General features: G+C 38.1%; 2 protein-coding genes across 3 annotated transcripts; one reads left to right on the top strand and one right to left on the bottom strand.

Moving 5' to 3' along the window:
• Nucleotides 1-1,795: 1,795 nt before the first annotated feature.
• Nucleotides 1,796-7,709, bottom strand: LOC111809632 (peroxisomal biogenesis factor 6-like). The gene is made up of 16 exons (XM_023696000.1): nt 7,179-7,709; nt 6,493-6,614; nt 6,313-6,401; nt 6,197-6,232; nt 6,020-6,116; nt 5,887-5,929; nt 5,707-5,807; nt 4,190-4,254; nt 3,606-4,102; nt 3,447-3,534; nt 3,252-3,362; nt 2,604-3,172; nt 2,391-2,529; nt 2,252-2,320; nt 2,039-2,167; nt 1,796-1,909 (listed from the first exon to the last, which is right to left on the bottom strand). The coding sequence occupies exons 1-16, from the start codon at nt 7,397-7,399 to the stop codon at nt 1,796-1,798; spliced, it is 2,490 nt and encodes an 829-aa protein (XP_023551768.1). The 5' UTR covers nt 7,400-7,709.
• A 4,990-nt stretch (nt 7,710-12,699) lies between these two features.
• LOC111810688 (ubiquinone biosynthesis monooxygenase COQ6, mitochondrial) lies at nt 12,700-18,831 on the top strand. 2 transcript variants are annotated; one of them, XM_023697435.1, is made up of 10 exons: nt 12,700-12,750; nt 13,297-13,408; nt 13,540-13,639; nt 14,005-14,148; nt 14,433-14,491; nt 15,365-15,432; nt 15,508-15,559; nt 15,761-15,934; nt 16,023-16,622; nt 18,406-18,831. In XM_023697435.1, exons 1-10 carry the CDS (start codon nt 12,743-12,745, stop codon nt 18,619-18,621), a joined length of 1,533 nt encoding a protein of 510 aa, XP_023553203.1. In that variant the 5' UTR covers nt 12,700-12,742; the 3' UTR covers nt 18,622-18,831. The 2 variants fall into 2 exon arrangements, with proteins under 2 accessions (XP_023553203.1, XP_023553204.1); XM_023697436.1 differs by lacking the exon at nt 12,700-12,750 and adding an exon at nt 12,787-13,105.
• The last annotated feature ends 616 nt before the right edge of the window (nt 18,832-19,447 follow it).

Raw genomic sequence — 19,447 nt, 5'->3', positions numbered from 1 at the left:
TTTTTTTTCTTTTTTAATTTCCAAAATAAATATTAAACTTCACAAATTTGATTCATCTTATTAAAAAAAAAAATTAAATAAATGGAATTAGGAAATTAATATTCTAAAAATATGGACATTAATTTGGATTTTTTCGATTATTATTATTATTATTATGTTTTTATTAGAGATCAATCCTGAACCTGATGGATTACAAAGGAATCCACGGGTGACGAAAATTTCAAAGTCCAGCTGCCGAAAGCACGATATAACAGCTGCCGAAAGCACGACATAAAGTAGCGCCAAAGTGGGAAAAAAAAAACATTTAAACCTAAATTAATTTTAATATTCAAGATGTTTTTTTCTTATTAAGTGAATTTGTATTATTTATATGTTTATTTAAATTTTTAGAAATTTTAATGGGCCCATGGAGGTATATAGAGACAAAATGATGATGGTAAATCACAAATTTTGGCTTTTTTTTTTTTTTTTTTTTTTTTTTTTTTTTTTTTTTTTTTTTTTTTTTTTTTTTTTTTTTTTTTTTTTNATGGGAATTACACATTTTCTTCCTTTTATTATTTCTTTTACCTTTAGTTTTTGTGTTTTACTTTATCACATTTTTTACCTTTTTTTTTTCTTTTTTAACCTCCTTTTGTCTTATTTGGACATTTAATCAAATTCAAAAGTGACTTCTTTTATTTATTTTTTTAATCCAAATAGTAGTAATGACGATCGATAGAGGCCGAATTCAAGCCTTGGAGCTCTTAACGCCATAGGTGACAGGATAGAAGAAGTGTGGGTCAAATAGCATCGAGAAAGAGAAAGATAGGAAAGATGTCAAGTCAAGTCATGTTCTACTATCAGCCATTCATGAAGAAATGTTCGAGAATTGAGATATTTTCATAAAAAATCATTACACCTGAACATACTTAAAGAAAAATCGTCACATATTTATGTAATACTCAATTTTGAATGACCGATTTTTTTTTTCTTCTGTAAAATGAATGTATAACAGCCCAATCTCATCGCTAATAAATACTGTCTCTATGAGTTTTTCCTCCTATGTTTTCCCTCAAGATTTTAAAACGCGTCTACTATGAACAGTGTCTAGTCCTACTCCGACTAGTGTTTTGCACCGTCCAATAACTGACTCTAATACCATTTGTAACAGTCCAAGGGCAGTGTTGGTAGATATTATCCGTTTTGATACATGCCACTATTGGTAGATATTATCCGTTTCGATACGTGCCACTGTTGGTAGATATAATCCGTTACGTATCGTCATCAACCTCAGAGTTTTTAAACGCGTCGTCGAGAGAGAGATTTTCACACCCTTGTAAAAAAATGTTTCGTTCTCCTCTCTAACCGATGTAAGATCTCACGTAATAACTTGCTTTCTTGATATCATTAATCAAGAATCTCGCAAAAAAATGAACATTAGTATGTATAAATTCCACGAACACCAGTTAAACTTAACGTTTGATCTCTCTCTCAGTTAAAAAAACCAGGATCGGAATTTATATCCTTTCATCGAAACCTCCTAAATTACATTGATTTATCCTAAAAATTGAATCGAAATTGGATACAAACAACAATTTAACACAAAATATAGAACATAATGAACTAAGAACCAAAAGAAAAACAAGGTCTTTTACTGTCAAGAACAGCGCCAGCCGCCCATCCAAAGAAACTAGCTGCCTAAGTGGTAATGTAATAACATCCCGACAACAACAAAGCTCCATAGAAATGGAACAAATCATCAAACATCCATACATAAACTCTCCTCGTATTTACACAAACACACAGCTCATGATCCTCACAGGAAATAACTCAACTGTTGCTTCTTCCTACACCCTCCTTCCCCATATAACTCATTCCATTGCTTCAATTCACTCATCATCGACCCTTCCGCTGCAAAACTCGCTGCAACCTGAAAACCAACCGTTCAAACCGTCTTCCCGTTAGAATTCCCGTCTTTTTTCTCGATACGAAGCGTACTCTCCCTATGCCTACCTACCTAACAGGCTCGAACTAACAATGTGAGAAACGTCGACTTTACCTGATTCTTCGCTTGTTTGAAATCCTCCATATTTAGCGCCCGAAGAGTGATGACTCTTTCTTCCTTGCTTTCGCCATCTCCATCCCCTACTGCCTTATTCTGCCCTTCAGCAGCCCTTCGTTTTTTCTCCTTCGAAACAAGAAAACGAACGATATATAAAGAAACAACGACACGGGGATTGAAGTATGGCTGTGATGATTCCCTCATACTTACCATATCCTTGAGTCTTTCTTGCTTTATTAGCTCCCGAACGGGTCGATATGCAGCCGTCATACAGAAGTTCTGGTTTAAAACGTAACGGATAAGTCGATAAATTATTAACGTTTTCGAGGTGGAAAAAATGAAAGCAAACCTTGAGATCACTTCCACTATATCCTTCTGTGAATGCAGCAAGGAGCTTCATGTCTAGCCCTTCTTCAACCTTTTCTTTCCCCAACAGAGTTGTTAATATCATTTCTCTATTCTCTGCTGTTGGTAACCCCACCATTATTCTGTTCATAAAAAGCTTGGCCTTTGGTTAATCAATGGAGAAGGGTACATATTCAACAATGTTGTGGAGAAATACCTTCGCTCGAATCGACGTATGATGGCTTCGTCGAGGTCAAACGGCCTATTGGTTGCTGCAAGAACGAGCACGCGCTCCCCTGGCTTTGTCAACAGTCCATCCCAATGAGCCATGAACTCGTTCTTTATTTTCCTCATTGCCTCATGCTCGCCAACTCTCGTGCGCTGTCCGAGCATACTATCTACCTCGTCCACAAATATGATCGTGGGAGAGACTTTGGCTGCTAATGTGAATAAAGCTCGAACATTCTTCTCGTCTTCTCCGAACCATTTCGAAGTTATGGTCGACATCGATACATTAATGAAGCTTGCTCCGGCTTCTTTCGCTATGGCCTTGGCTAACATAGTCTTTCCAGTTCCGGGCGGTCCGAACAATAATATGCCTCTACATGGCTTCAAAAGACCTCCGAGAAATAAATCCGGCCTTCGTAAAGGAAGCATTACAAGTTCTTGAAGAGAATCTTTTATCTCCTCCATCGCCCCGATATCGGAAAATGTAATATTAATCTCGTTCGCTGGTATGACCTCCGGCCTAATGCGTTTCTCGAACTCGTTGTCTGGTTGAACTTCCTACGTGACAGGTGATCGTAATACAAACATCAGTAATGCCATTCATAGAGCTAGCAAAGGATTATAAGAAGAGACCTACCGGGGCTTTTGCAGCTGGAACCGCGGTCTCTCCCTCGGTTTTCGTCACTGCAGCAGGCGCTGCTTCAGCTGTGGTATCAGCTTTTGCTTCGGATTTCGCCGCTCCCGAGTCCTGGATATAACAATTAAAGCACTCGATGATCTTATTCGACCGTCCTCGAGGTTAAAACAAAAACGATCAAACTAAAATATGAACCTTTGAAGCTTCAGTTTGTGCTTCAAGCTGTACTGAATTCTTGCCAGTGGATTTTCCTGCTTGGAATATGCTCAATCCATGGGACAAACTGCTCGATCGACAACACGATGAGTACTTAAAACGAACAACGAGAACTCAAACAAAAAGAATTCATCTTACCTCTTGCTCGAAATGATCAGTTTTCCGTTTCGGTATTCGGGATCCTTGTTGTTCATTAGATGATAAGAAACTGCAGACACTACAATCTCTTCTACGTAGTTACTGAGAACCATCGTATCAGCAACGCAGATCGAGTCGAGATCATCACAGTCGAGATCATTTGCTGAAAGAACTTCGATGATATGGTTTCGGTTGTCCTGAACCTTGATCTTTTTCATATCTTCTTCCAATTGAGACTTCCAGCTGACATGCTGAGATTCATCTTCGGGTGGCCTGATCTCGATATTATAAGGAAAAAGAGCGGACAGCCGCTCGTCCACCTCCATATAATCATTGCTCGGATCGATAGTACGCGAACCGAGTATCAAAATTGATCCAGACAGTTTTTGTAGCATTTTTTGGAACAAGTTGTAGATCCTATTTGAGGTCGATAAGAAACTATCTACGTCACGAAGATATAAAACAATCGGACTCGCTTTCGACACGTATACAAGAACCTGAAACCAAATAAAAATGACTTATTGTCTAAACAAAGATCCTACAGAACTTCAATTGAATCAGTAAAGAATGCAACTCATTGTTACCTTATATAGTGACTGTATAAGCAGTTTCTCCTCGAACGCCCAGCTGCTCGTGTGCTTAAGGGAAGCTACAAACGATAAAACTTAAACTAAGCCGAGAAATCGGAACAAAGCACGACTAAAAGCAGATTTTTTGTAACAGTTCAAACCCACCGCTAGTAAATATTGTCTGTTTTGGCCCATTACGTATCGTTGTTAGCCTCACGGTTTTAAAACATGTCTACTAGGGAGAGGTTTCCACACCCTTATAATGAATGCTTCGTTCTCCTCTCCAACCGATGTGGGATCTCACAATCTATCCCCCTTGGGGGCCAGCGTCCTTGCTGGCACACCGCCCCGTGTCTAGCTCTGATACTGTTTGTAATAGTCCAAGCCCACTGGCCACCACTAACAGATATTGTCCACTTTGACCCGTTACGTATCGCCATCAGCCTCACGGTTTTAGAACACGTATACTAGGGAGAGGTTTCCACACCCTTATACTGAATGTTTCGTTCCACTCTCCAACCGATGTGGGATCTCACAAATCCACCCCCGTTGGGGACCCAGCCGTCCTCGCTGGCACACCGCGGTGTCTGGCTCTGATACCATTTGTAACAGTCCAAGCCCACCGCTAGCTAATATTGACCTTTTTAGCCCATTACGTATCGCCATCCCTCACGGTTTTAAAACGCGTATACTATGGAGAGGTTTCCACGCCCTTATAATGAATGCTTCGTTCTCCTCTCCAACCGATGTGGGATCTCACAATCTATCCCCCTTGGGGGCCAGCGTCCTTGCTGGCACACTGCCCGGTGTCTAGCTCTGATACTGTTTGTAATAGTCCAAGCCACTGGCCACCACTAGCAGATATTGTCCACTTTGGCCCATTACGTATCGCCATCAGCCTCACGGTTTTAGAACACGTATACTAGGGAGAGGTTTCCACACCCTTATACTGAATGTTTCGTTCCACTCTCCAACCGATGTGGGATCTCATAAATCCACCCCCGTTGGGGACCCAGCCGTCCTCGCTGGCACACTGCAGTGTCTGGCTCTAATACCATTTATAACAGTCAAAGCCCACCGCCGACTGATATTGTCTTCTTTGGCCCGTTACGTACCGCCATCAACCTCACGGTTTTAAAATGCGTATACTAGGGAGAGGTTTCCACACTCTTATAATGAATGCTTCGTTTCCCTCTCCAACAAATGTGGGATCTCATAAATCCACCCCCTTGGTGACCCAGTGTCCTCGCTCTAATACCATTTGTAACAGTCTAAGCCCACCGCTAGCAGATATTGTCCATTTTGACCCGTTACGTATCACCATCAGCCTAACGGTTTTAAAACACGTCTACTAGGGAGAGATTTCCACACTCTTATAAAGAATGCTTCATTCTCCTCTCCAACCAACGTGGGATCTCACATTCTTCAAACACAAAAAAGATCACAAAACATCTTCAACAACCAACAAACAAGTTTCGATTTTCAACGACATGTTTAAGTTCAACAACGACACGAAGATTTGAACAACAAACCTGACTTCTCGACATTGCACTGGTTCGCGAGGTTAATAATATTAGCAGCAGCAGACGAATTTCTTCGAAGTTTCGGAAGATTAGAAGATCCTTCCTTTCCCCTGCAATAGTTCAAGCACTAGATACATTACAAGACATCCCTTCTTCTATAACAATTAAACTAACATAGACCAATCATACCACGACGCTAGTTCCACACCACTACGTTGCCTCCGCAACGAACCTACAACGTGCACCAAAGTTTAGAGACTAAAACAGAATCGAAATCAACTTAAAATCATTATAGTTCTAAACTCGAAACTCAAAAACCGACCTGTTCTTTGTTCTTCTCGGGGTGGAAGGATCGAAAACGATCCAAATAAGCTAGACAATTTCTCCAATGTAGACTCTGAGGTAGACCTTCTAAAAGCCTAACACAACAAAAGGGATCATAAACTTGATTTCATGAACAAAAACCAAATAAAAATGACATCTTTTTAAGGATTCATACAGATTCCTTGACAGAAGTCCCATATTTGCTCTGAATCTGAACCAAACACAGGTATTAGTTCTTGATTCCAATGAAGAAAACCCCACAAAAACTGAAATGAAATTAAGAATCTTCACCTTCAAGGAGAAGTCAGTGATATCTAAAAGCAACAATTTGGCCTCGAAGTAGTGAGCCAATGCCTTGGCAAGCATTTGCTGGTAAAGCTCTTCATGAAGGGAACATAAGAACACAAAGATTACAACCTTTGAACATGATTTTTGGAAGATTGAAGTAAAAAGATTAGGGAGAAATGAGACCAGCTGGGCCAGAGAGTAAGATGGCTCGGCTTGCAGGCGAGAGGTTTCGAGTGAACTTCGAAACTTCAGCGTGTTTCAAATGCACGTACGCCGCACTTGTTAATACTACTCGTGTTTGTTCACTGTCCACACAAAAATAGAGTCAAGTGTCACTTATTTAATTCATAACTCTCATTTATTTAGTTCGTAGCCCTTTTGGTTAATAGTAAAGTTTTAAGTGGATATATAGTTTCGACACGAAAGAACATAAACATAGTGGTCGTCCAATGAGATGCTACTTCATAATAAGATAGTACCTCTTGGTAGCCGTACACATATTACGTGCTTACACTTATTTAATTTATTATTCTTCGTATTTTAATTATTTTCAAAATAGGATTTCGGCTTGTTTTATCGAACTCATTTCATATCATAGTTCAAACGTTAAAGATGGGGTTTACTAATTCCTTTCGGTTCCCACCGAATAGAACCCCTGGATCATCTGTCAAGTGCTGAATCAATTACTTCTTTTAAATGTGGCCTTTTGATCATTTTATTTCGATACATGAATTATCTTGATTCATGACATTAATCTTTGTATCTATTTGTTTAATTTCTATCTGTGAGGGTGTGTGAGTGCGATCAATCTTGTTTCAGCTTCCGTTAGAACGGTATCAATAGCAATAAGAGAGAGGGGGGAGAGATACCTGAGATAATAAGGGAAATCTTCAAAAGTGACTTTGCTTTGACGGCCATCAACAATCTGTTTAAGCATTTCCTGTTCGAGCTTGTCGGCGGTGATGAGGTTGGAGGAAGAATTAGAGGCGGACCATTTGGTGACGACGCTCTGTCCGGTGGCTAATCCGAGCCCCACTCCAACTCCGACGCCGACACTCAACGCCGACAGCAACAAACCCTTCTGCTCCATAATTAATAACCCAAAAAGCCTCTCTTCCTTTAATTGGGATCACAACGATCAAAATTCCTTATAATAAAAATGGGTCATCAATCAAAATTCCTTCCGACCTCTTAATTTTTCTTCTCTTTTACACAAAGATGGGTATTTTTAGGCGGAGCCGGCAGAACCGGATCTGAGTCACGGCGGCGGAGGGGAGTCGCTGCGGTGGTGGTGGGATATGTCCTCTGTTTGGTCTCTAGTTTTTTAAGGCATACACATCGGAGTGCGTGTTCCTCGGGTGGTTACGTGGCACTGTGTTGACGGTTGTACGAATCGGCAGGTCGGGTTTTTCCCCTTTTTTATTTCTCCTACTGTCCCACTCACGCGCCTACGTCACCCTTTTCTCAGAGTTTGCGCCGAAATGCGAGTCCTCCAGATGAGATAAGGTACCATTTTTATACTTTTAAGTATCCGTCAGTTTCACAGTTTTAAAATGCATTTGTTAGGAACAAGTTTTTACACTCTCATAAGAATGCTTTGTTTATTTCTTTAATCGACGTGGGATCTCACATATAAACTATAGTTCGAACCAATTCTCAATCAAATTTATTGGCTTAACCCAAAACTTTTCACTACTTATTCATACGTGACCTTAGTAAACAACATTGGATATTCATGCACTTTTAATTGCGAGAAATGCATAGACATTTCGTTTCGTATCGAGCACTCATGGTATCTTTTAAGGAGATGCAACATTCGTCGTATCTTATAAGATGGTATCCGAATAATTATAAATGGTGGATAAATAAAATTTTTTAAAAAATATTTTTTTTTAAGATGAAAGTCTCAGATACTCTAATTTAGGGAATGATCAAGGGTTTATAATAAAAAAATCCTATCTCCGTTGATATGAGATCTTTTGGGAAGTCCAAAGCAAAACTATGAAAGTCTGTACTCGACAATATTATACTATTGTAGAGAGTCGTATTCGTGTTTATCTAACTCCGACAACCCAACCCGAAGAGGAATAGGGAAAGGAGCCGACATTTAGCACGCAGAACAAGGTAGGCGCAACTCAGGTGGCTGCGTTACACTTTCCCGAGTACCCTATTTTGTACTGTTTTCCACAATTTCAAAAATCATTATAGTTCTAAACTCGAAACTCAAAAACCGACCTGTTCTTTGTTCTTCTCGGGGTGGAAGGATCGAAAACGATCCAAATAAGCTAGACAATTTCTCCAATGTAGACTCTGAGGTAGACCTTCTAAAAGCCTAACACAACAAAAGGGATCATAAACTTGATTTCATGAACAAAAACCAAATAAAAATGACATCTTTTTAAGGATTCATACAGATTCCTTGACAGAAGTCCCATATTTGCTCTGAATCTGAACCAAACACAGGTATTAGTTCTTGATTCCAATGAAGAAAACCCCACAAAAACTGAAATGAAATTAAGAATCTTCACCTTCAAGGAGAAGTCAGTGATATCTAAAAGCAACAATTTGGCCTCGAAGTAGTGAGCCAATGCCTTGGCAAGCATTTGCTGGTAAAGCTCTTCATGAAGGGAACATAAGAACACAAAGATTACAACCTTTGAACATGATTTTTGGAAGATTGAAGTAAAAAGATTAGGGAGAAATGAGACCAGCTGGGCCAGAGAGTAAGATGGCTCGGCTTGCAGGCGAGAGGTTTCGAGTGAACTTCGAAACTTCAGCGTGTTTCAAATGCACGTACGCCGCACTTGTTAATACTACTCGTGTTTGTTCACTGTCCACACAAAAATAGAGTCAAGTGTCACTTATTTAATTCATAACTCTCATTTATTTAGTTCGTAGCCCTTTTGGTTAATAGTAAAGTTTTAAGTGGATATATAGTTTCGACACGAAAGAACATAAACATAGTGGTCGTCCAATGAGATGCTACTTCATAATAAGATAGTACCTCTTGGTAGCCGTACACATATTACGTGCTTACACTTATTTAATTTATTATTCTTCGTATTTTAATTATTTTCAAAATAGGATTTCGGCTTGTTTTATCGAACTCATTTCATATCATAGTTCAAACGTTAAAGATGGGGTTTACTAATTCCTTTCGGTTCCCACCGAATAGAACCCCTGGATCATCTGTCAAGTGCTGAATCAATTACTTCTTTTAAATGTGGCCTTTTGATCATTTTATTTCGATACATGAATTATCTTGATTCATGACATTAATCTTTGTATCTATTTGTTTAATTTCTATCTGTGAGGGTGTGTGAGTGCGNCGTGTTTGTTCACTGTCCACACAAAAATAGAGTCAAGTGTCATTTATTTAGTTCGTAGCCCTTTTGGTTAATAGTTATGATTAAAGTGTTTAAGTGGATATATAGTTTCGACACGAAAGAACATAAACATAGTGGTTGTCCAATGAGATACTACTTCATAATAAGATAGTACCTCTAGGTAGCCGTACACACTTATTTAATTTATTATTCTTCGTATTTTAATTATTTTCAAAATAGGATTTCAGCTTGTTTTATCGTGAACTCATTTCATATCATGGTTCAAACGTTAAAGATGGAGTTTACTAATTCTTTTTGGTTCCCACCGAATAGAACCCCTGGATCATCTGTCAAGCGCTGAATCAATTACTTCTTTTAAATGTGGCCTTTTGATAATTTTATTTCGATACATGAATTATCTTGATTCATGACATTAATATTTCTACGCCTATTTAAAGGGTCGTCATAGCTGGATTGAGTTTGAGTGTCATTTTGTATTTGTATAATGACATTTGAGAGTAAGTTTATAGGGTGAGTGTGTGAGATATACACTTTGTAAACACTCTAATTATTGAGATTGGTTACTATCCGTAATTTCTTCTCTCCGACTTACGTAAATCTTTGTATCTATTTGTTTAATTTCTGTCTGTGAGTGTGTGTGAGTGTGNTTTTGATCATTTTATTTCGATACATGAATTATCTTGATTCATGACATTAATCTTTGTATCTATTTGTTTAATTTCTATCTGTGAGGGTGTGTGAGTGCGATCAATCTTGTTTCAGCTTCCGTTAGAACGGTATCAATAGCAATAAGAGAGAGGGGGGAGAGATACCTGAGATAATAAGGGAAATCTTCAAAAGTGACTTTGCTTTGACGGCCATCAACAATCTGTTTAAGCATTTCCTGTTCGAGCTTGTCGGCGGTGATGAGGTTGGAGGAAGAATTAGAGGCGGACCATTTGGTGACGACGCTCTGTCCGGTGGCTAATCCGAGCCCCACTCCAACTCCGACGCCGACACTCAACGCCGACAGCAACAAACCCTTCTGCTCCATAATTAATAACCCAAAAAGCCTCTCTTCCTTTAATTGGGATCACAACGATCAAAATTCCTTATAATAAAAATGGGTCATCAATCAAAATTCCTTCCGACCTCTTAATTTTTCTTCTCTTTTACACAAAGATGGGTATTTTTAGGCGGAGCCGGCAGAACCGGATCTGAGTCACGGCGGCGGAGGGGAGTCGCTGCGGTGGTGGTGGGATATGTCCTCTGTTTGGTCTCTAGTTTTTTAAGGCATACACATCGGAGTGCGTGTTCCTCGGGTGGTTACGTGGCACTGTGTTGACGGTTGTACGAATCGGCAGGTCGGGTTTTTCCCCTCTTTTTTATTTCTCCGACTGTCCCACTCACGCGCCTACGTCACCCTTTTCTCAGAGTTTGCGCCGAAATGCGAGTCCTCGAGATGAGATAAGGTACCATTTTTATATACTTTTAAGTATATGTCAGTTTCACAGCTTTAAAATGCATTTGTTAGGAAGAAGTTTTTACTTATTTCTTTAATCGACGTGGGATCTCACATATAAACTATAGTTCAAATCAATTCTCGATCAAATTTGTTGGCTTGACCCAAAACTTTTCACTACTTATTCATATGTGACCTTAGTAAACAACATTGGATGTCCATGCACTTTTAATTGCAAGAAGTGCATAGACATTTCGTTTCGTATCAAGCACTCATGGTATCTTTTAAGATTGTATCCAAAGCAAAACTATGAGAGTCTATACTCGACTATATGATACTATTGTAGAGAGTCGTATTTGTGTTTATCTAACTCCGACAACCCAACCCGAAAACAGAAGAAGATGAATATTGATTTGTGAATGCCAAGTTGGGGTTGTAGTGAAGGGAAAGGAGCCGACATTTAGCACGCAGAACAAGGTAGGCGCAACTGAGGTGGCTGCGTTACCCCTTTCCCGAGTACCCTATTTTGTACTGTTTTCCACAATTTCAGTACCAAATTCTAACTATTTCTCGTCACAGGACCAAATTTTGAGACACACACTTGTTGGAAAATGTGTCTCTCATACAATTTGCATCGCAAGTGCCCAAGTTTCTTCCACCATTTTTCTTCTTCTACACTCGCTACTTTCTCTAAATCGAAACTTAGGGTTACAATGTTTGTAGACACAATTCTGTTCGTAGGTTCAATATTTGTCGCTGAACTCCTTCTACGGCACCTCAAGTACCTCTGCTTCAGGTGTTTGATGATTATAATCAATATGCTTCAGACTCTCTTGATACAAGACAACCTTTTTAATTTAATTGATTACAACCCTTTCCTTCCCTTGAAAGAAAAATGTGAATTTTTTGTATTCTCTGTGTTATAGATATGATACGTCCCCAACTTCAACAATTTTAATTACGGGTTTATTTGACATGTTTCCGTATATGTCAAATAAGAAATATTATTGTTTGTTTTATTGTTATTGTTTTTCTTCTGTGCATAGAGAGATCTATTATCAAGAACAGGAAAGGAACGAATAGACAAGAACAATTGGGTCTAATTTAAAATTAGGTACGTGGTAATATTTAAAGAGTAAATAATAATTAAAAAAAAAACATAATATTTTTAACACAACTTGTAGGAAAATAAGATCAAAAGATAATATAATTGTAATTAAAAAAAATTGGAAAATTAATTTCAAATTAAATATACATTTGGGCTAAAAATAAGCCTTCTTTTTCACTTTTGGATTTTTTACTATACCCCAAATTTCCTCTCGTGATTGGGCTCGAACTATTTCGGCCCAAATTGAGGTTGGGCTCAAACGATTTCAACCCAAATTGAGATTGGGCCCAAACGATTTCGGCCCAAATTGAGATTGGGCTCGACTATTTCGGCCCAAAGTGAGATTGGGCTCGACTATTTTGGCCCAAATTGAGATTGGGTTCGAACTATTTCGGCCCAAATTTAAATTGGGCTCGAACTATTTCGGCCCAAATTAAGTAGGCCCAAAAGAGGGACGCTATCTCAAGGAGATCTCTCGGCCCCCTTCTACATTTCTTCGGGCGTCTTCTGCTTCTTCAGCTTCTGCAAAGGAAAAGAATGAACAGGTATGTAACTCTTCTTCTTTCACTCTACTTAAATTGACGGAAAATATGAATTTTCCTGCTGTTGGATCGTATGAATGATGAGTGTTATTTCATCTAAGCTTTGTTTGTTTCCGGGGAAAATGGTTTATCATCTCGGTTCTTTCTCTTTCCCTTACTCAAAAAGTCTCATGGGTTGCCAATTCAGTAAAGTCCTGTTCTAAAATTTGGCCAACGAAGAATCATGATCAACCCAATTGAAAATTTGTTCATTCAAAAGTGTTCGTTTAATTTAATTTCAATTGGCAACCTTCGACCACAGCTAGTTATTTTCTTCGTTGGTAGCTGCTCTCTACCCTCCGTCATAAGACACATAAATGTAGGTGAATAAAAATCTGGCATCCATGGCATAGAACTTTGTATTGGGTGCTCTCTTTTGATACTGGATTTTTAATCCAATATTTTGCTGAAGCTTTTTTTAATCCTTCGTAAAAGGGTTGTTTCGATTTTCCATCAGAAGAGAGCTATCTGCGTTGATATTGTAATATGATATAATATGTGCTGAAACAGGTTAGTTAGAAGAAACCTTGTCACTAATGTCTTTGGACCGAAGACTCGATTGAAGAACTTCTGCTCTGCTTCAGCTGCTAAAGTTTCTGGCTCAAATGGAGACCATAGCTATGTAATACTATAATACTACATCTGATAATGAGTAATATTGGTTTAATTCTTCTCAGAAGATTGTCTTTGCTTTTCTATATTTCCCTTTGTGTGACTGAGAATATTCATATATTTGATGCACCCAAATCTCAGGTGCAAGGGGAGAAGCCAGGTTCCACAGATAGCTTTCCTCAACATGACATTGCTATAGTTGGAGGCGGCATGGTAGGCATGGCCTTAGCTTGCTCCTTAGGTAGGTGATTTTTTGGATGAATAATTCCGCAACTTGTACTATGCCGATACACAAAGCACTCACCATTCATGTCTTCACACTTGAAATGATGTATTGTTGGATAACAGAATTGTTCTATAATTTCGTTTTCTTTTTAGCGACTGAGAGTTATCAATGTACGTTGGAGTCGAATGCTTTGCTTTTGTTGTTTCATGGATCTTTATTTGCTTGTTTTTTGTGTGTTTTGGTTATAATTTTGTGATTATCTTAGAATATCTAGACTCTATATACACGGGAAGTCCTTTTCGTCTTGCAATTTTAACTATAATTTATGAAATTAAAAAATGGAATTCTTATCAATAATCTTACTGTTGTTTGTATTGCAGCAAGCATGCCATTGACTAAGCAGTTGTCTATTGCCATTATCGACAGCAATCCAGCATTAAAGGGTGGAGTCAGCATTAAGAAAGATGGTCCTCCCGATCCAAGAGTGAGCACAGTGACTCCTGCAACTATATCTTTCTTCAAAGGTGGTGAATTTATATAGTTATTATAAATATTCTAAGATCTGATGTTTTTTTTTTCTCACTAAAATCACTCTTAGTTATTGAACAACACTGTTATCTAGGCTAACTTTGTCAGAAAATTTGAAAGCATATCATTTTTGTTTCATCCTTTTGCTGTTCCACTGTACGCAACATTGTGCATCATTTAAACAATCCTTTGAAGCTGACACGTAATGTTGGCTTACCTTTCATCTTCTTCATATTCCAAATTATTATTGAATTCAAATAACATAATTCTCATTGGGCAGACATTGATGCATGGAAATATGTTGAACAACAGCGGCATGCATACTTTGACAAAATGCAGGTATAGACTGTTCTTTGTAAACTATCCTTTGGAAATTCTAGTTAAAGGAATATATTGTTATAGATCAGTTTAAATACTTTTGCTATTAGTAGGTCCAGCTCCCTTGTAATTTCTAATTTCATGTCACAGTTGAAAGGGATTGAGTAATTATTAAGATCAATAATACTTCATCCCTTCTTGTGCTTTAGTTATAGCTATTTGAATGTTTTGTTTGTGGCGCATGTATACATTATAGAAGAAGGTAGGTGTGAGGTTTTCTACTCACAATCAGCCTAAAAACTCAATCAAACACAAGCAAAACAAAAAATCAATAGCAAATAGCACTCTAAGAAGCACGGATACTCTATTTCAGTAGAGAATTTGTGGACAACGTTTGGACGCGCTTTGGACATGTCCAATTCTCTAATTTGCGTGTCCACTTTTTTGTTTTCGGTTACGCATGTCAACACCCAGATACTTGAAGGGGACACACTAACATATTTTTTCCCTTTAATTTCGTGTTTATCCCAGCCCAAGGTAGAAGCCCAAAAAGTTTATAAACTTTAAATAAAAGAAACATAAAGAAAAGAAAAGACAAACAGGATTTCTGGTCTAATACTATTGCCTTTTTGTTGTCCTTGATTCTAAAATCCTGTTTGAAATGATAATTTTTAAGAGAAGAAAACACGAAAAATATTTCACGACCTTGTTGGATTTGTTCTGTTGCTTTCTAAATTTGTTGTTCATATATAATTACTACTTATTTTTTTAGCATTAACTTGTTAGAAATATGTTATATGCTGCTAGTGTAATGCATACAATTAAGCTTGGGAAGAGTTTTTCGTGGTTAGAAAATTAATCGGAACTATCGTATCATCTTTCAATCTTTGTTAGGTTTGGGACTATACAGGCTTAGGTTACACAAAGTACCATGCAAGAGATGTAAATAAAGAATTTTTAGGGTAAGCTCCAGCATGCAAAATGAAAGCAACTCAATTAAATAGTTATTGGGTGTACTCATTTGGCTTTGGATTCAGCTGCGTGGTGGAGAACAAAGTGCTTCAAAGTTCCTTATTATCACGCGTACAGGTAATCCTCAACTGTTAAATTCCTTCACTGATAAATGGACTTTCCAAACTCTTTGAGTTCAGTGTTCTGCTTTGCTTAAACTTTTCATTATAATGATAGATTTTATCACTGAAAGCCAAGCCGCATCACAACTGTTTTCAATTTATTTCATAATTATGCTTGAACAAAATATCAGAATGCTGAGTACCTAAATTTCAACAGTGTACAGATGCTCAAACAACAATATATTCTTCCAGATTAACCTCAATGAACTTAAGCCCAAGCGGTTCACCAACAGTAGCAGCTAACGTATCGTCCAAGACAACATTGAATGAACCAGGACATTTAGCCAAATTGGAACTGAGTGATGGCAGCAGTTTATATGCAAAATTGGTGGTAATTATCTCTAGTAGGAAGGAAAAAGTTTCTAATTTTGGAAAAGTTGCTAGTTATTTTTCGACATTGTATCCGAGTTTTCTTGCAGGTTGGCGCAGATGGTTCCAAGTCACGTGTTAGAGAGTTAGCTGGGTTTAAAACGACCGGATGGAATTACTCACAGAATGCAGTTATCTGTACGGTGGAGCACACTCAAGAAAACTTTTGTGCATGGCAACGATTTTTGCCTTCTGGACCGATTGCACTTTTACCAATTGGGGATAACTATAGCAATATAGTTTGGACTATGAACCCGAAAGAGGCTACAGATCGTAAAGTAATGGATCGGGATGATTTTGTGAAGGATGTAAATTCTGCTCTGGATGGCGGTTATGGTCCTTCTCCACAGTCGAGCATATTTGGAAGTCAAAGCTTTTTTTCATGGCTGAAACCTGATGTCACTGTTTCAGTAGATGAAGGATTTGAAGTTCCTCCAAAAGTGGTCAAGTTGGCATCTGAAAGAATGGTCTTCCCATTGTCTTTGAATCACGCCAAGAACTATGCTTCCAAGCGTGTGGTTTTGATTGGCGATGCAGCACACACTGTTCATCCTTTGGCTGGTCAAGGAGTTAATTTAGGTTTTGGAGATGCCTTTTCTCTTTCGAAAGTAATTGCTGAAGGAGTTGCACTTGGAACCGACATTGGAGAGGTGGGGTATTTTTCTCTAATACTCTTTCATCCGTTGTCCTAACTATTGTGTTTATCTTTTCATTTTTTTTAAATTTAGTCTGAGTCCAAGTTTTTCATTTTGTCACATGGAAGGTTGTACTGTAGCTTGTCTAGCCACAATTATTAGGTGTCATCTGACCCTTATATTTGGGAGTGGGAGACTATAGGTTAAAATATACTCTTTGTCCCAACGAACAGCCTTAGGTTTGTTTTCAATTTGATCCCAAGGTTTTAGAAGTTTGAGTAGTGCCCTCAACTTAAGAACGAACTCAAGGACATAGTTGTAACAGCCGAAGCCCACTGCTAATAGATATTGTCCTCTTTGGGCTTTCTCTTTTACGCTTCCCCTCAAAGTTTTCTAGAACGCGTCTGCAAGTGTGAGGTTTCCACACCCTTATAAAGAATGTTTTGTTCTCCTCCTCAACCGATATGAGATCTCACAATCCACCCCCCTTCGGGGTCCAGCGTCCTCGCTGGCACTCGTTCCCTTTTCGAATCGATGTGGGACTCGTTCCCTTCGGGGCCCAGTGTCCTTGCAGGCACACCGCCTCATGTCCACCTCCTTCGGAGCTCAACTTCCTCGCTGGCACATCGTCTGATTTCTGGCTCTGATATCATTTGTAACGGCTCAAACCCACCGCTAGCAGATATTGTCCTCTTTGGGCTTTCCCTTTCAGGCTTCCCCTCAAGTTTTTTTATTTTTATTTTTTTTTTTTAACGCGTCTGCTAGGGAGAGGTTTCCACACCCTTATAAAAAATGTTACATTCTCCTCCTCAATCGACGTGGGATCTCATATTGGTTGTTGTTTCATTTTGTCACATGGGAGGTTGTCCTGTAGCTTGTCTAGCCACAATTATTAGGTGTCATCAGACCCTTATATTTGGGATTGTGGGACTATAGGCTAAAATATACTCATCGTCCCAACGAACAACCTTAGGTTTGTTTTCACTTCGATCCCAAGGTTTTAGAAGTTTCAGTAGCGCCCTCAACTTTAGAACTCAAGGACACAGCTCTACAACCTATAGAACACATCCTGTTCACGTAACTGTACAACCTCAGACTTATCAATTGTTAAAAAATTTCCCTTAATCCTGATTAGATTTAATAAGATGTGCGGTTCTTGACGTGCCAAGTTGTACTTGCCTGACAACCTTAACATCCAGGGATTGAATAGCAATGACCAACAATAGATTTGAATTTTTCATGATATTTCCTTTGTTTTCTTGTACATGCTTAACATCAGTAAGTCGAACTTATGTGATAGTTTTAGCATGTATATAACTCTGAGCGTTCGGGTTAGTTTACGTTACTTGAATTGAACTCCATTGAATAAAAATAACCAAAGCCTTCAAAGGCATCTAAGTTTTGATCTTGCCTTTTTAATCACATGTCAATCCATGTTGGTTCATTTGATTGACCCATTATATTTGGTAAGAAGTTCCTTTATCTTTAAACTGAAGGATGATGCATATGTCCATTTCCTGAAGTTTTCTGTTAGTGGAGAGTTGCAAGGCACTCTCGACCCTCCAAATTGACATCTGATCCATTAGGGGGACTTCATAAACATGCTCTTAAATTCAACATCGTCGTCCTCATACGACAACGACTGTACTTTATCTCTGTCTTTGTTTTTGAAATTCTGCTTGTAGAATGAAGAAAGTTGGTCATAGACGACGAACCAAAAACACCATCGTTATCAGATGGTCTGTCGTTTTCGTTGCTTTTGTTATTGAAGTGAGTTGAATGAATGAACTTCATGCAGGTAGGATTGATGAAGAAATATGAAGCAGAGAGGAAGCCTGCTAATATTGCTATGATGGCCATTCTGGATGGCTTCCAGAAGGCGTATTCTGTGGATTTTGGACCTCTCAACGTCTTGCGAGCTGCTGCTTTTCATGGGGCTAACTATATTTCTCCTCTTAAAAAGAGTATTATTTCATATGCCTCCGGAGATCAAAGGCTGCCTCTCTTCACTTGAGGCTTAAATAATACACACAAAGGAGACTGCAAATCTTATAGACAGCAAAATGAATTGGTTCTTTTTTTTTTTCTTTTTTCTTTTTTTTTTTTTCATTATGCTTTGGAATAAAATTTGTTCTTTGTAGAGAAATTTCGTAGTGAATCGTTTTCGCTTATTAGAGGCTGACTCTCTTTTCTACTAGACATAAAATTAAAATTTTGTATTTAATGACACGACTAATTAATAGAATATTAAACTTTTAATTTTAATTTGGTGTATAATACATTCATAATTTAAAAAATTGAATAAATCAATAACATGTTAGATAGTTTTTAAAATGATCTATTAATATAAAATTGAAAGTTTAGCGATTTATTAAATATTGCAACAAATTGATTCTACTACAAAAAAAAAAAAGAAAAATTAAGGCTTAAATTAATCTAATAATTAATTAAATGTTAACTTATACAATTCCAAATTAATTTGATTTTTATTAATATTTGGAATTTTGACTTGACACTTACCTTCATCACTTGTTTCTTAAGAAATTTCGTAAGAAGTTAATCAACAGAAATGTATCATAATTTCATGCGATAACACGACCCTCCGCAATGGTATGATATTGTCCATTTTGAGCATAAGCTCTCATGATTTATTCTTTGTTTATAAACTCATGATAATTCCCTAAATTATGCGACGTGGGACTTCCATCATCCAACACCTCCCCTTAATTAAAACTAGACTCCTTTGGAGTCTTAGTCATTTCCAACACCTCCCCTTAATTAAGACTAGACTCCTTTGGAGTCTTAGTCATTTGTTATTGCCTTCAAGGAAGCTCGACTCC

This window comes from Cucurbita pepo, chromosome LG14 (assembly GCF_002806865.2).
Source record: "Cucurbita pepo subsp. pepo cultivar mu-cu-16 chromosome LG14, ASM280686v2, whole genome shotgun sequence".
Taxonomy (NCBI): Eukaryota; Viridiplantae; Streptophyta; class Magnoliopsida; order Cucurbitales; family Cucurbitaceae; genus Cucurbita; species Cucurbita pepo.
The sequence above is the reverse complement of the archived record's forward strand: the minus strand, read 5'-3'. Positions and strand labels throughout refer to the sequence as shown.

Coding starts and splice junctions, on each gene's coding strand:
- LOC111809632 (XM_023696000.1), bottom strand. CDS start 7,399: ATGGAGCAGAAGGGTTTGTTGCTGTCGGCGTTGAGTGTCGGCGTCGGA. Junction 5,808..5,886: donor GGTGTGGAACTAGCGTCGTG/GTATGATTGGTC, acceptor GAACTATTGCAG/GGGAAAGGAAGGATCTTCTA. Junction 3,363..3,446: donor CACAAACTGAAGCTTCAAAG/GTTCATATTTTA, acceptor TGTTATATCCAG/GACTCGGGAGCGGCGAAATC.
- LOC111810688 (XM_023697435.1), top strand. Junction 15,935..16,022: donor GTTTATATGCAAAATTGGTG/GTAATTATCTCT, acceptor GTTTTCTTGCAG/GTTGGCGCAGATGGTTCCAA. Junction 16,623..18,405: donor TTGGAACCGACATTGGAGAG/GTGGGGTATTTT, acceptor AACTTCATGCAG/GTAGGATTGATGAAGAAATA.